Source organism: Volvox carteri (assembly GCF_000143455.1).
Source record: "Volvox carteri f. nagariensis unplaced genomic scaffold VOLCAscaffold_52, whole genome shotgun sequence".
Lineage (NCBI taxonomy): Eukaryota > Viridiplantae > Chlorophyta > Chlorophyceae > Chlamydomonadales > Volvocaceae > Volvox > Volvox carteri.
Window position 1 is genome coordinate 564,072 of NW_003307595.1, and position 16,467 is coordinate 580,538.

General features: G+C 52.9%; 2 protein-coding genes across 2 annotated transcripts; one reads left to right on the forward strand and one right to left on the reverse strand.

Moving 5' to 3' along the window:
* Nucleotides 1–437: 437 nt before the first annotated feature.
* Nucleotides 438–3,323, forward strand: VOLCADRAFT_96452 (uncharacterized protein; the record flags this gene model as incomplete). The annotated part of the gene is made up of 5 exons (XM_002955466.1): nucleotides 438–553; nucleotides 636–840; nucleotides 1,383–1,649; nucleotides 2,251–2,466; nucleotides 3,081–3,323. The coding sequence occupies 5 exons, from the start codon at nucleotides 438–440 to the stop codon at nucleotides 3,321–3,323; spliced, it is 1,047 nt and encodes a 348-aa protein (XP_002955512.1).
* Nucleotides 3,324–8,590: 5,267 nt separating this feature from the next.
* VOLCADRAFT_96453 (uncharacterized protein) lies at nucleotides 8,591–15,163 on the reverse strand (the record flags this gene model as incomplete). The annotated part of the gene is made up of 6 exons (XM_002955516.1): nucleotides 8,591–8,799; nucleotides 10,255–10,326; nucleotides 10,601–12,243; nucleotides 13,315–13,358; nucleotides 13,788–14,093; nucleotides 15,074–15,163. 6 exons carry the CDS (start codon nucleotides 15,161–15,163, stop codon nucleotides 8,591–8,593), a joined length of 2,364 nt encoding a protein of 787 aa, XP_002955562.1.
* Between the last annotated feature and the right edge of the window lie 1,304 nt (nucleotides 15,164–16,467).

Below are 16,467 nucleotides of genomic sequence, written 5' to 3' on the forward strand. Positions count from 1 at the left end.
GGCCAGTCGCATCAAGGACTGACCATGTGAATTATGGACTTGCACACTCGAGGGGCTTATGGCAGGCAGCTTAGGTAGGGCACGCAGCATGGATGTATGTTTGAAGCAACTCAGGTTGCTCGGAGTTGCTTGATAGTTAATTTTGGTTTATGGATACTTATTGCGCGATACTGTAAGCGGATTGCTGTCATCAGAACCCTGCGCGGCTGCTAACGGTCTCTGAGAAAACTTTCCGCCTTAGACTTCGCCTTACCTTGGGTGATATTAGTAAATCATCGTGAAAATGGAGTTTGATTTTGCCGGGAACTCTTAGTCTGACTGACCAATTTATTTATGTCGTCCCAAAGCTCGAAGACGGTCGTGCTTCTTACAGCGCTGGCACTTCATTGACATATTTTCTTTATCAGTTGGGCTTAGCTCGCGTCACGTTCTCCGTCATGGCAGGGATTAACGGGCAAACGTCCCCCTACATCAAAGTTTTTTATGTTGCCCTCAATGTTTTCAGCGCGTGCTGCATCGTCTTTGTTAATAAGCTCGTCTTTACGGCATATCGGTGAGTATCGGAGCGCCTTGGGGTGTTCGCCGCTACCGAGCATGGATTCGTAAGCGCACTGCTTGCCGCCACAATTGCGCAGGTTCAGATTTGTGACGACTTTGACCTTGGTGCATACCACTTTTACCTGGGCTGGCATGTTAGCATTTTCCCGTGTCAACTTTTTCACGGCCAAGCATTTCAGCCCCGTGGCCGTCGCCCCGCTTGCGCTGGGCTACGTGGGGTACATCATATTAAATAACCTATCCTTAAACCTAAACACCGTAGGATTTTATCAAATTCTGAAGGTAGGCCACTTGGGAGTAGTAGGGGGGTCCCTCGGCTCCGAAAATGAAATGGGACATTGTTCACCGCTCTGCATGCCCTGTAGCCTTGCAGTACCCAATATACATGTTGTTGCGCCTTGCCGCGCCCTGCCGCGTTGCAAAACCTTCCTGCATCCTGCCGCATCTCGCCTCACTATACGTTGTATGTTGACCTCGCCCATACTGACAACCGGCCTACGTGGCAGTGCGCAAATCCAAAACATACCGCGGTTTCGTTTTCGCGCCACTAACTGCATTAAACCCTGAACACTAACCCTTGCCTCGTGCGCTGCCCAACCCCAAAATCCGTGCCATGCTTTCGCACCGCCGACCCGACCCAAGGCACAATCCCCACCTCACCTCAGTAAAATCTTTGATTGCCTATAAGCCATACCTTCGTATAGCAAATAAGGACAGGTCCCTATGGGTGACCAAAGATTATTCAGACGTTTTGTGGCGACGAAGAGCCCGAACGCAACGAAAATTTAAACCTCACATCTGCCCATCTGTGTCACACCACGCAGATCGCAATTGCACCCACAGTGATGCTGTTGGACTTCATCCTTCACAGCCGAACGCAGACATGGCGCATTATGATGTCCGTCTTCGTGGTTTGCGCGGGGGTGACCGCCGCCACCGTAACGGACAGCGTAGCCATATCCAACGTCCTGGGCCTTTTTGTGGGCCTTACGTCCGTACTTGTTACGGCACTGTACCAGATTTGGGCGGGGTCAAAACAGAAGGAGCTTCAAGCCAGCAGCTCACAACTGCTGCTAGCATATACGCCGCAGGTGCGTGCCGGGAGAGGAGAAAAGGGAAAATATGTATATTAATATATATACATACATATATGTTTAATATATTTTACATTTGCATATATATGCTAATATATTAATATATGCATATATATTAATATATTTGTATATAACATTAAATGTATATCATTATGTGATGGGTCCTTTCGTATCCTTGCGCTGGTATGGGTTTGGACCACATTCAGTTGTGGTTTCGGAGCAGCGCAAGGCATGCGAAGGTTATTTTGGCGGGCGAAAAGGTCCCTTTCACGTCGGGGACGTTAACGGCCGTTAGGACAGTTGGGCATGCCAACGAAGACGCGCGAAGCAAAGGTTCCGACAGGATGAAAGAAGACTTTGGGGTGTTTTTCAATACAACACGGATGATTGGTCCATCAGACGATTACCCTTATAACGTGTTGCTTTTCTCCTCAAGGCATGATGATGGTGCGGACCACTTCCGAATTCAACGTGCGCTTGTGTTGGAAAAATAACACAAATAATACACTTTCCCTGCACCCTTACTTCCTACCCGTATTGCCTGGCCATTAATTCGTACCCTCTGGGCGCCATGTTGTACGACTCTATGACTCATCAGGCCATCATGCTTCTGCTGGTGATGTCACCCTTGGTGGATGACTACGGGTTTGCGATTCGGCGGCCTGATACGGTACTAGGGTTTCCGTACACTGCGGCGGCGGTTGGTGCCATCGTTGCGTCATCACTGCTGGGTATCCTCGTCAGCTTGTCGACCTTCCTAGTCATTGGCAGCACGTCCAGTCTCACGTACAATATAGTGGGGCATCTGAAAACGGTGGGTTGGGCCATCCATGGCGATGGAGGGTGATGCCTGGCCGGATGGGTTAACGATGTTGAACGAAAAGCTTGACTACTCAGAGCGCTAACCCTGTACGACTATGTCCGTTAGTCGTTACCCAGATGGCCCCGATCTGAGTCTATCTAAGCACCTGACCGCGGCCTGTACACGTATCGGGATATAACTCCGCACGCCGGAGCCATTGGGGTCCGCTTCAACACCTAATAGTCCCATTCACTAAGATCTCCGCACATTGCTGGTCTTGCCGGAATCATTTGACAGCATAGGCAGAGACGTGAAGGCCGTACATTATAGCTCACGCCACGCTTCAAATTGCAGCCATACATACATATGCATCCATACGTACGTAAAGTACATATATGCATACGTATGTACATACATACGTACATATGTACGTACATAGTGGCCCTGCACGCCCCTCTCCTCACGCCGCTAGGAGGAGACTGCTTCGACGGTCGCTCATTCCCGTTGGGGCACGGTACGGTTAGGTGCCCCTGGTCAGTGTCAGGGCCGGATCGAGACGTAACATACATACATACATACATACATACATACGTAGCACCCACGGCGCAAAAATGCAATTTCCGCAGGTACTCATCTTGGCAGGTGGTTGCCTGCTCTTCGGCGACGCCATGCCCTGGAAGCGCCTGGCGGGTATCGCCCTCACCATGGCGGGCATTGCCTGGTACACAGTCCTAAGTGTACAAGCGAGCACCGCGTCGGAACGTAGCCGCGGCAAGGGGCATGAACCCGTTTCCCCCACACCCGACCGAGATCGGGATCGGGATCGGGATCCGTTGCTGCAAAAAGAGGGCTCCGGTTCCTCTGCGTGACGTTAAGAGGTACGGACGAGGATGCTTGGTGGGCCTTATGGGGGCTGCTTGGTGGGCCTTCTGGGGGCTGCTTGGTGGGCCTTATGCGGGCTGCTTGGCGGGGCTTATGCGGGCTGCTTGGTGGGCCTTATGAGGGCTGCTTGGTGGGCCTTATGGGGGATGCTTGGTAGCACGGTGCAAAGGGCTGTAGGCGATGGTAATACGATTTTGGGGAAGAGATGAGGGGGAAATATGTGTATGGGGGGCGACTCTGAAGCAGGCGCTGTCTGATGCTGTACATAGTGGTGATATGGAAAAGAGCTTGAATGTATGAAGGATATGGAAGCAATTTTATGCATGTTGATATATATGTCTGTATGGCATGTGTGTCTTTCGCTGTAAATAGCAGCAGGGTGATGTGGTGGCGTTGTCGTACGCCGTACGATGCTCGAACAGGTAGAGACGAACGGACCATACTTCTAAGAACCCAAGGCTTAAACGTGTGGGAAAGACAGTTGATATTGGGATTGGCCACGGTTAGTTGAAGCGGTTAGCTGGGGCGGTTGGGGTTTAGGTGTGCCCTTTGAGGCGGTTTGTGGAAATTTAGGGCAGGACGGGGAGTGGGAGGGGTTGGGAGAAGAACTTCATCTCTCGCAGCATGGCATTTGCATCTTTAAAGTGTGCTTCCGATTTGTACTTGTGGACTTTTGTGATGATGTGTACGACGAGCTGGGTACTGCAGTGGGACTTGCCGTACCTTTCCCGTGATAAAGAACGGAGAGCGAATCTAGGTCCAGTTAGATCGGTGCCGCTGTACATGGAGGATAGAGATGGAGATATGAAGTCACACACGCACACACCTACACACGTATGCACACACACACGCACACACCTACACACACACACATACATACACAGGTACCTGCGTCTTACGCTGGCCCGATGTTCCGCGTTTCAATGCACACGTCCGTACATGCACACGTAATACTTCTGCATTCGCGGTCATACTTCGGCATGGACCCCCGACCCTATCTGTTATACGAGGGCGTGGCGTATGAAAAATTTCACTGACGGACATAGTATGTCCGTCCGTACGTTCGTTCGTACAATACACGGGATGTTGGTGGCTGAGGCATCCATCCCGTGACAAACGCCCGCCACTTCCGGTTGCATTACGCAAGGTCTTCTAAATCGCTGAAACAACTGACGCGACAGGCAACAGTTTTCACAAAAATTGACGATGAGGGGTGTTGCTGTCGGGAAGACAAGACAATACACGCTGCCCCGCCGCGCCAACTGCATTTCGCTAAACCCCCAGCTGCGATGGCGCCTTCGGCGTCAACTTCGGCAGCGTCGCCGCCGCTTCCGAAAGTGTATCAGTGTGCGGTTGTTACAGTGGGCTCCTGACTCAGGGAGTATGATTGAATTGCGAGTGTGATCTCGTTTATTTTTCTCTGGTTGCCTGTCTGTCTGTCTGTCTGTTTTCCTGCGTGGAGAGTCTCAAGTGCGTGTTTATATGTACACGTACATCTATAAGACACACACACACACCTATGTCTCCAGTGCACGAGCCAGCGACTAGCTGGACCGGCTGTGCAGTGGCTTACACGGGCCATACGGGCTTGAGCTGGCGTCTGGCTGGTGTTGCGGTTAGGGATGGGCTCCTGTGAAATGGGAATAGGGCCTTTAGACAGCGTGACAATGTCGCAGCCGCCACCGCCGTCGTCGTCGACGTCATCATCGCCGCTGTCGCAGTCGCATCCCCTAGTGGAATAAGTAGTGGTAGGTTGGGACTCGACGCGGCGACGGTTCTGGAAGGCTCCAAAGGGAGATCATCAACGGCCTCGTCGCAACGGCAAACTGTTAAATAACTGTCTCTGGACTACACCTGGCCATATCTGCTTTTATTATTAGTAGTAGTTGTTGTCGATGTTGTCATTATCATTATTGTTCTTGTTGTTGTTTATTGCTGTTGCCGTTCTCGGATCCGATGCGCGGCTGATACTTGACCTGGGTCTTCATGACAATAGGACGACGATGATGATATACTGATGTATTGCTGGCAGCGCTGCAGATGCAAAAGCTTCATGCGCCGGGCGGCTTGCGAGGACGGTAATGCGGGTTTTCTGTTTGTGGGGGGGAAATCGATTGGTAACCATTTTTGCGATCTCGAGTTAACGTTGAGTTTCACACTCCAGGGGAAGTTTTAGAGTTTTAGTTAAATATAACGAAAACTCTAAAACTTCTAGATTGTTCAATATTTGTATTGTATACTATTCCACGGGTGGAACAGTATACAATATTAGAGTTTTAGGATTTTAGAGTTTTAGGCCAACATACCCAAACGTGGCCCGATTACTTCGAAGAAGGACGGATGTACTTTACTTCTGGGCCAGCGAGGGTTTGCAAACGCTAGTGAAATTTCGTAGAAATCGCTACCTGGCAGGTACCTGTTGTTGTGGTGTTTTGGTGACGGTGATGGTGGCGGGTGTGGGGCAGGCAGGAGCAGGCAGCAGGGCATACGAGGCGGCGTGTTGGGAGAGAAGAAGAGGCGGGGGGGGGACTGTCGTGACTGCACCGTATGGTGGGCACCCGCATGTACACGGGGAAACCTTTTAGCGCCTTGTTGGGCCTTAAGGATTAAACATGCACTCGTATGATAAAAGACGAGCGATTCGGTTGAATATCGGAGCTCCTATTGGGCTGGATTGTGCTGATGCCAGCTAACCTCGTGGGCTGGCCAGCCCTCTCCCCCTTCAGGCGGTCTATGCTGGCGGCGGAACGCGCTGTGTCGCACCCCGCTGCTGCGGAGGCCGCCATAACGCCAAAAAACCAGTTCTAGGTTTTCGACCGTCTCACCTCCGATGGACATTGCAAACGCGCTCGTACTATAGAGGCTGCAGTTGGTAACATGATAAAGGCATATATAACCTTGATAAGGCATCCCACGGGGGAAAGGTGTTTTTTTTCTGTCGATAGATGTGAGAGCTGATCTGGGTCAGGTCAGGTCCGCATTGACTGCCGTATGCTGCCAACGCAGCCACCACTCTTCCCGGACGCCACCACTTTGTCCTTCTCCAGCTTAGCAGGGACCAGAAGCTATAGTGCTGGGCGGGTTCTGTGAATGGTTTTGCGCCCATCAGCTGTCTCTACCGGGGTCAGTGTCGTAGCTGGCCGCTGCTGAAAAGGCCTCTCGAGGTGGTGGTGGAGCGCTTAGTGCGCGCATTGTAGTTGTTATGTGCGCCGTACAGTGTACCGGCTACTACAGCCAGGGTGCCAGCTATGTTCCAATATTATCCAATAAGAAGAACGGCCCTTCTCCCAATCTGTTCTTAGCTTACGTGTCCACTGAACTCGTTGATGTACTCTATTGTGTTCTCTACCAAGTCGGGCAGTCCGCATGCTATGTTTTTAGTGCCGGGCTCTCCACCGCTCCGTTTGGTTACTGGGACCGTTGACTGACATCACTTGTCGTGCGGGCAACCTCGCTCGGTTCCTTGCATGCACCCCGTGGTGTGGTCTTTTGACCCTCCTCAACACAGGCCATAGGAAGCCCTTTCCGCTTTGCATAACCCCTCCGCTGCCTGTGTTTTAGCTTTGGTCAGGTTTTCTTCAACCTGCTTCACCATCATTCACTTAAGCCTTACATGGTGACGTTTTCAAAAAAGCTGTGTAATCCGCTAAGCCTGTATTTTGCTTGGCTCGTCCGGCGCTCTCGATGAGGTCAATGTCCGGGGCTGCTTCAAGTTCCGCCGCCGTCGTTAACTCTCGACCAAAGCGACACGGTGTGCGCGGGGCTCAAATGCGTGGGATGCCTGCACAGCGGGGGCTGTGCGGTGTTGTGTACAACACCGCACAGCCCTCCTCTTTATTGGGTCGTGCCATGAAACCGTAGTCGATCCAGAAGACCTCTGAGTCCCAGTCATTCTCTCGCTCATTGATGCATTTACTCCACTGGCAGTGAGGAGCACTGGAACAAGGTGCTCCGCTTTACCGCTACTTTGCGGTGTGGTGTAAGCTGCCATATGCTGGTGTGCAATTCTCTGGTCTCGGAGGCAGTGATTTTTTTTTTCATTTAGGGGGGGTCTCAATTTATTCCAACCTAAGTAACAAAGTTGCTAGCGTCGCCGTAATGTATTCCTTAAGAGTGGGGCGCTGGGGGGGGCTACACCCCCCCCAGACCCCCCCCCGATAAGTTACAACTCCCCTAGACCAAGAGGCACGCACTGCGTTGGCGCGTTTTCGTTCATGTGCGCACTCTTCATGCACATGCATAGATAGTTCTGGCACTGTTTGTGAACAAAAAGTAAATCCGACCAAGCAAAGGCCCAAAGCAAGCAACCGCATAGCAAATCAAAGGCCGTCACCCGCCACTGCAAACCACAGCACACTAGGACTCTACCGGTTCATCATGTACCGGCCCCTGCTGCTGCTGTCCAGCCACTTCCTCAGTCAACGTGCAGGGGATGCAGCGCACTTGGTCGTGCACTTCTCCGGCGTCCACGTCAGCATGCACAGGCTGGGCCCAGGGATACCTGGCGGCCCAGGCAATCTGCCATCTGTGGGGATTTTCTTTCTGCTTGTCCCGCCATGCACCGTCGCTCATGCCCTTGCGGATGCGCTGTGTCTGAGCCCGCTTGGCACTGCGAGCGCTCGGGTTGGGCGCCTCGCCGCATTCGTTGTTGTCGAGCTGATTGGGTGACAGCTTGCGCTTATGCTGATCAAAACCGCCATGGAAGGCAGGGGTAATGGCGCCCGTGGCATCGCTCGCCGCTGGCAGCAACACCATTGCCGATGCATTACCGACAACAGCACCGCCGTCCCAAACGCCTTTATCAGGAAAAATTTCAGGCTTATCTTGCTGTTTTGGTGTTTGTTCGGCGTTCGAGTCGTTGCCTTCTGCGTGTTTGGCTATGTAAGGACCGGTCATACATTCTGCTATGCCGCGTTGACTCACGGGCTTGACCTTCTTACGGCCCCTATCTATTCTATGATCGATAATACTAAGTTCTGCACACTACGGAGCAATCTGGCAGCAATGGACGTTTTTGGCTGGAGGAATGAAAATGTACCGATCGGCCTCGATTTGTTCCTTATTTCCAAAGGCCAAAATGGCCTCTTTATTCCTTAAAAGGAATATATTACTTTAAAAAAAACACTGCTCGGAGCAGGCTAGCAAACTCTCCGTCCCATTCATGACCATTCCAGGTGTTCCACACCTAGCTATCTATTGCTGCCAAAACCAGGTAGCGGTAGTGCGGGCCCACATGTACAGCGGAGGGCCGAACTCAAGGCCACTTGGCCTGCCGCGAATCTGTTGCCACGATGAGGAAGTTGTTGCCCAGGGGTTGTTGCCGGGATGGCACGCCTTTAAGCCGGGGCATGGTCTGCGCCCTGCTACATCCCTGGACTGGAGGCCGCTGGATATACCTCGGCCCCCGGATGAGCCCCCTGCCACAGCCCCACAACCGTTCCAAACAACCGTAGTAGACGCTTTCTGCGCATTATAGTTGGCGAGGGCAGCAACCCGCGTGGCAACCCGCAAGGCTCTCGAAGCTTCAGCTCCGTACTGTGTATAAACAATCGTACAAATTTGGGAAATGCACAGTTGTACATTGATATTTGCAAGCTCTCGGGAAGCCCGCGGTGCGCTTGCGGACGGGAGGTTATGATATAATTATCCCCTTCCAGACAGTATGAGCACTGTATCAACCCCACACACACAGTATGACGACGCCGCGCAGCTTTGTAATGTTGTACAGTATGGACATGTACATGCGCATTAGTCAGACACTACCTGACGAGGACGCAAAGAACGCATTAGGGGCGGCCAGGGCAGCCCGTGAATGAATCGTATAGAATTCCTTAACCGTAGAAAAAATACGATGTAACCCGGAAGTCACAACTGTGCATCGCATCGCCCACGTCTAAAGGGGTGTTAGAGAGCCGTTTACAGCGTGGGCAGCCGTACAACTCATACAAACGCCTATAAAGAGAAACTTATTATTTCTCCTGTGGAAGCAAGGACGGTCATCCTGCTGCCTTTGCACGGACGGGCTTCTGTAGTGGGTAGTAGGTACAGAAAGTTGGGCAGTTCCGGGTCGTCGGATGTGGTGAAAAACGCTAGAGGGACAAATAGTGCGCGTACCAGCAGGATGCAGCAGAGAAAACCACATTCGCAAATTTGTGAGCGATATCAATCTGCCGCTGCTTACCGTATCGATGCGCAAGTTCCTTCAGCTAGGTTCAATAAACGGTTACGCTACATTTATAAAGGTTGTAAAAATGCGTAGATATACCTCCATCCAGCAACTTTTTTGCCCGTCGGCGCATGAAAAGGCAAAACCAACCCAAAAGTCGAGCAGGAATGCGGCATAGCCGTGCAGCAACCTTTTTGTGTTTCTGCTTTTTGCAAAATCTGAACAGTGATCTTAAGAAGCCGGGCATCTAACGGACAGAGCGGGTTAAAACCAGACCAAGTCACTTTTGTAAATAGGTTATAAAGTCAGCAGGCTGCAGACATAATATAATAAACAAATGTCACTAAAACCAAAATCGGCAGGCCAAAGGCGGCCGTCCTGAGAGGGCCTGACCTAGCTAGCCAAGCCGGCACCCAGGCCCGAAAATCACGGATGTTTTGTAGCGGAATCAAATACCATTCAAATAAAAACAGAAATCCAGCGTCATGGTATGGGCCTCATCAACCAGGCAAATAATGCAAGTCAAATGTCTGTTTTTAGTACCACGTGTCGTGGGTCGCTGTGTTATCACGGTCAGTCCAGCGATCCAAAAGGCCGCACCCCAATAGCACGTTTCACAACATCACGATGAACAGCCTACACCAGCAAAGGAGCCAACGAGGCGCAACGTATGACACAGAAAATCAAGATATGCAGAATGCAGTACATGTACGATCTCATGTCGCGAGACAGAGAATCTGCAGAGTCCTCACTTCCGCCCGCACTAAACCAAATCTCCCAAGCCCTCCTTGTGGGCCGGGAAGCATCCGAAGCACCCGAAGCACCTAGAAGCATCCAGAGGGCAATGGCAGCCCCAGCAGCAAGGAGCCATTTCAACAAAGCTCACCTTGCTGCGAAGAAGCTCATCCACGTTTGCCCCCTTCCGATTTCTTCTTAAAGTCGACAGGCCCTTATACAGGCGCGCATTTCAACGGCGGGGGCCCCATGGAGCGTCATCCACACAGCCTGCTAAGCTAGGGGATCGGACTGCTGTGACAGCAGCAAGCCGGCTCAGATTGCTTCTGTTCCGAGCCAGAAGGGCCTGCACGCGTGCCGTACGACTACTAAGCGCCGGCGCTGCCATCATGGCATCCCCCGCCGACGTCATCATCGCCGGCCCTGCCTCCACATCCACTAGTGGCACCGCCGCCGCCATGCCGCTCCATGTCACGCTCGCTCGCGTAGCGTCGGCGGTGCCTGGCGGCGCGCTGCCGCTGCTGCCGCCACCGCCGCCGCTGCCGCCAAGGCGCAAGGTGATGTCCCGCGCAGCGACCGGCTCCCCCGCCGCCGCCGCCTTCGCGGCGGCTTCAGCGGCTGTCGCGGCTTGTTCGGTGCTGCAAGACAATTCCAGAGCTTTCTGCCCGAGGTCAGCATCCAGCGGGCCACTGCCGCCGCCAACATCGCCGCTGCACCGTCTCGACGTCAACAACATAACACGTCGCGACCGTGATGTCGAGGCGTTTACTTGACCACAGCCGGTAGCAGCCCGCAACGCAGCACTATTGTTGGCAGATCCAGGCAAAGGAGCCTGGAGGACGTCCTCAAGTTCCGCCAGGAAGGGCTCTGGCGGTGCGAGCCCGCAATGGCCTGTCCATCGCTTTCTGGTGCCGCTGCCGCCGTTCCATAACTCCCGTTCGACCAGGAAGGACCGGCCGCCGAGCAGACTCCGAAGGTGTACGACGCCAAGCCTGCCGTGCAGCTCACGGCTGCTGATGGACCTGCCGCGACTGCCGCCGCCGCTGCCTCCGCCGCCGCCGCTTTGGTTGTTTGAGAGATGCTGCGGGACGACGACGGCGACAGAGGTGACGCCGCCGTCGTCGGCCGGCTCCGATGCTGCGCCGAGCCGTCGACTGGAGGGCGTCGCCGCCGCAGCCGGCGGAGCTCGTTCCGCCGCCGTCGTCTGAAACAACGATGGCGACGGTGAAGCTGCCGACCAATCCACTCCGGGCACGAGCCGTTCCACGATATCCAGGGACGGAGGTTGCTGTTGCGGCGGCCGCTGCTGCTGCCGCTCCTCCTTCTCCGTCCCTTCCCATTGCCGCAGGTCCTGCTCCTGCTCCTGCGCGTCGTTCTCCCCTTTTTCCTGCAACTGCTCCTGCCGCCGCAGCTCATCCGAGCTACTTCGACCCCCGCCTAAGAATCCTGCTCCAATGCCGCCGGGGGAGCTTGGCCTTGGGGAGGCCTTGGGCAGCCTGAGGCTCAGGCTAATGACCCGCGGGTGGGTAACCCGTGCCTCATTCAGTAGGAGCAGCGCAGCCGCCTCCGCTTCGGCAGCCTCCACTGCAGCTGCCATCAGTCCCGAGGGTCCCTTCAAACGGTTTACAGAGACCTCCATGCTCCCGCTGACACCGGAGCCTCCATCAGCTTTCAGCTCGCCGGTCCAGGCGGTTCCGGAGCCACTGCCACGGCGAAAGGACCCAGTGAACCGCGAGTCACGAGCTCTGGCGGCGGTTCCGGAGCCGCTGAAACGGACACCTTCCCGCTGGTCGGAAGGGGTTCCGGAGCCGCCAATTGTGTGCGTTTCGCTAAGGGGTATTACCGAGGATATCGAGTCGCGACCTTGGAAGTACGACATGCCTCCGTGGGCTTTTCGACTTCCGGTGCTTGTACTGCTATTGTACCCACGGGCGTACGGCAAATCGGGCGTTTCGCCGCCAGCCGGGGTACGAGCCTTGATGCCGCTGCCGTTGGCGGTGGTGCTTCTGTTGGCGGGTAAATTGTGCCGTCAGCGTGTACGGAAACGCGGAGCGGAGAGGAGTGGAGAGCAGAGGCGGTGGCGGTGATGAGCAGATAGGTTTCGGAGGCAGGAGGCGGCATCGGATTCAGTCAGACTTGGAGGGATAGGTGTTAAAACCAACAAAGCGCCGGACCCTCAGCCGGGTCCTATTACTGAGAAGTACTAGAGTATTAAGTTAAGCCCACGACCAGGCGGCACAATGAAAGAGCATGCCAGTCATATAGGCAAGGAAATAGATCTCAGTCCATGTCACTATTATTCAAATTGTTAAAACACTTCAGCAGCAGCTTTTCAAGAAGCACTTACGGAGGAGAAATAAAAATGTCAATTTTGTCCGATCTTGAAAAACGTACAGAAACAACCCCTTTTATGATGCTATGCTACATGAATAGTTTGGAGGGATTGTCAAAAGAAGGGTGTGTGAAACCAGGCATCAATCATTAATAACCAACATTTTGACATAGAAAACAGATGTGAAATAGCCAATCAGAAATCAAATGCGAGCAAAATGGGACGCCATGCTTACAGAAATATTGAGGTGGAAAAGACGAGATCGTTCGTCTGAAGAGGCGCCGACTGTGGCTTGCGGTCCGGCGGGGGCGGCAGCGGCGGCAGTGGGGGCATTCCGTCCACGGAGTCATCCTGTTCGGGAGTTTTCGATTTAAAGATCGATCAATGCTTCGCTGCTCTTGGCAGAAATCATATTTTGGTTTTATTTTGTCAGGGCTTGTGATCCCTAGAGGAGTCAGGAATGTCTCCGGGTACGTCTCCCCCATCTCGAGCCACCTTCTTTTGTTCGTCTTGAGGTAAATGGCCAAAATCAGCCAGGGCTGATTGCCAAACTAAACAGCGGATACAGAGCAATCTCCTCGGTACACGTTACATAAGTTAAGGGGTAGAGCAGAGGAAAAAGGCAAGTCCCTGCCATAAATACAAGTGATGTCTCGTCCATAGCAGTTCGCTTCGGAACCAGTATTGAGGTCTTTTTACGCTACGCTACGACCAAGTTCTGCACGAACTATCCACACTGACCAACCTGCGGTAGGGTAGGACTGCCTCGCCACGCCCCGCCACGACCTCCTCCAGAAGGTACGGCAGATGTACGTCTCGACGTCTGCAAATTAAGGGGCATGGACGCACGCATGAGGCAATTTCAAGGACGCTGAATGAGAGAGATTTTCCGCCGCATCCGAACTCGATCACAGCAGCGACTCCTGGCTGAAAGGATAGCCCCCTTCGATTATCCCCTTTCGGTTCTCTTCTTCTTGTTCCCCATCGCCAAAGGGGAATGCCCCTTGATCTCCCCCTTTAGGGGGAGACCACCAAACTCTTAGAGCAGGTCCTCTTGGGGTTCGGGCATCCCCTAAAGTGTCCCTTAATAATGCGCATAACATCAAATCGCGACTTTTTTTCACATCACATCGCCAGGGCACCTGCCTAAACAAAGATAAAACACGCAAGGATGCCTAAGCCTCCGATTTATAATGAACAAATATACAGCACAGTTACCTGACCAAGCTGCTTGGCGATGTGGGAAGGAAGAGCAAACCTATCCGCCATCGTGCTAGGCTGTCGCATGACGACTACCTGGACGTTGTCCTCGCCACCTCCGCTGCCACTGCGGCGACCACCACCGCCGGCCTTTTGCATTCGCGTCTGGTTCGTCGCCATTATGACAGTCATCTGCTGCTTTTCCATGGCATCCCGTGCGGCCTGCTTTGTTACCCAGCTGGGGTGCAGAATGGGGTCCATCGGCATGCGGCCGCCTGGCGAGCCGCCCCGGCGATTTGCCATAGACGCCCCAACAGGAGCATCCTGGGAAGCAGGAGTAAGGCGTGAGGAGTAAGGCAGGGAGAGAAAGAGAGGATCAGTGAAAGGGAAAAGGACGGGGGAAAGAGATGGGGAGGGGGGGGAGGGAAAGAAAGGAAGAGGAGGGATAGACAAGCAAAGGGTACACAGAGATATAAGATCTGTGCGTGAGGCGCGAGATTCGCATGTAGAACACGAGCTCCGGGGCGTCCAGTAGCGTTTCATGTAGAAGGATTCCAAACCAGGTGGGGAACATGAACGGCCAGAGCAGGTGGCTGGGCTGGCTGGGAGAATCTTGTCTGAGTCGCCAGTGGACTCCATCCACTGGCATATGCTTCCCGATGGGGCACCTCTCAACATGTACATACATGTATAAGGGGGTATTTCATACCCCCTTATTCGCTAGTCGCCTCTCTCCGAACAACGCCCCTTTCCGCCAGTGGGGCTCACTAACGAACTAAACAGGCCTCGTGATTTGTCCAGCAAGCGGGTTGGCAGTAACTGTAAGATATATGCTGGTACATGTCGTTCTGGTCGGGTGCGGTTTTTGCGCGGCTTGGCTTCGGCCCTTCGGTGTTGGGTATTGAGGTTTATGCACCGACAATCCTTAGGTGCCCAGCGTAGCAGCATTCGGTTCAAAAAGCTGTAAGAGCTGTAGATGATAACAGCAGGGAGATTTGATTGGCTCTGTTCGCGATTTCGCATGTTTTCCTGGTTGCTCCTTGTTGTCTGTTACTGCCCGTTCTCACAGTGATTTGGACGAGCAAGTTTGACGACCGTCAGGAATGCTGCCATCTTCTTCTGTTAAAATGTGAATGAAAATAAGCCAAAATTTCATTCCATGTTGTTCTTTCGGCCAGGCAATTCGCAGGGACGGCGCAGCTGTGGAAAACTGATGGTGTCAATAACTGTTTGGGGTGAGGGTTTACGAAACTGGGTCATCGGCCGGTCATCTGCATTAAGCAATTTAATTCCCGCCTGCTCACCTTGCGCTTCTTGCCGCAAAGTAATAACAACGCAGGTAAAACCACCGAAGCGGCTACGAGCCCTGCGATCAACGCCACCGTCTGCGCCATTCTGGCAAGAAGAGCAATCTGGAGGTAAAGTACTATGCCATTATGGTAATGACAGGCCTCAGCTATGCAATCCCGGCGCGATTATGCAATTTTGGCGCTGTGAGCATGTGCAGAAAAGTGTTGTAAGCTGAGTTTAACCGAAGCCCTGATAAGAATTTCTCTATAGATACCACAAATTCCCCCATCTAAGGTTGGCTCTTGCACTGTGTATCTGAGGGTTATTACGTCTTCTGTACGAATTGGCCTGGCACTACCATAGAGCGGTTTCTGGAGGGTTAATAATTTGACAGAGTTTATTATGAGATTTTAACATTTATTATCGACTTCCAACAGTTGCTCGCAGCGAAATCGTTAGAACTTGCACTAATAGTGGGCCTTACGTGAACTTCGCAACGGGGCCCGTAAACAGCGTGCACGAGGAGCATGGGAGCTTTTGGGTTGGCAAGGAAGTTTCATATTGCGTTTTGAATTCATGACCCTATAATCATGGTCTGGACTGGCTCAGCATCCTCGCTTTTAGTAAAGTTACACATGCAAGCCGATATTGTACGAACTAAGCAATCCTGATTTATTACGCAAATGCCTGAAAAGTCTGCTTTAGGGCAAAGAACCGTAGCTCGTATTTGCGAAGGTTACAGGTTTAACCAAGGCTTAATGTAATTTAGCAAGTCGGGGATTGTCATAACAAGTGAGCTACTTAACACGTTGACAAAGTTCTGAAGGCCTAAGGCTGCGTCACATGGATAGCACAGCAGCAGTATCGGAACCCAGACACCCTTTCGTTCAACTGGCTTCTATGTCGCCTCACTGAACAGCAAGCGTTCTGAGTAATGTGACATATGAGGCTTTGGCGTGCGACCTTATGAAAAGCGCAGGAGACGTGCTGGACCGCTGACCCGAGACTTCTGCCTCGTTTGGGCTACCCAGCCTTACGGTGCCCTGTAGCATGACACCCAGGCGCCATAGCGCTTTTACAATCTCATATTATTATTCCACTTAGCCTTTAACAAACCTCCCTGCAGGAGCTTGATACCGAAGACCCGAACTTGTGTATCAACGAAAAAACAATGCCAAAGAGTCGGTCTCGCAGCACAGATAGAGCCTGGGAAGGAAAGCCCTCTCTAGCCCTTATGGACTGCTCCAGGGTACTTGCTCATCCAAGTCCCCCCATATCGTGCCTCCGTATGCACAATTTCGCTTCCAACGACGAATGGAACACCGCAATCACAATGACAGTCGCAAGCCACAGTGGCTAAATGGCCTCCGAACTAAATGTCCTCCGAACGGCTTTTCCCTGAACGATG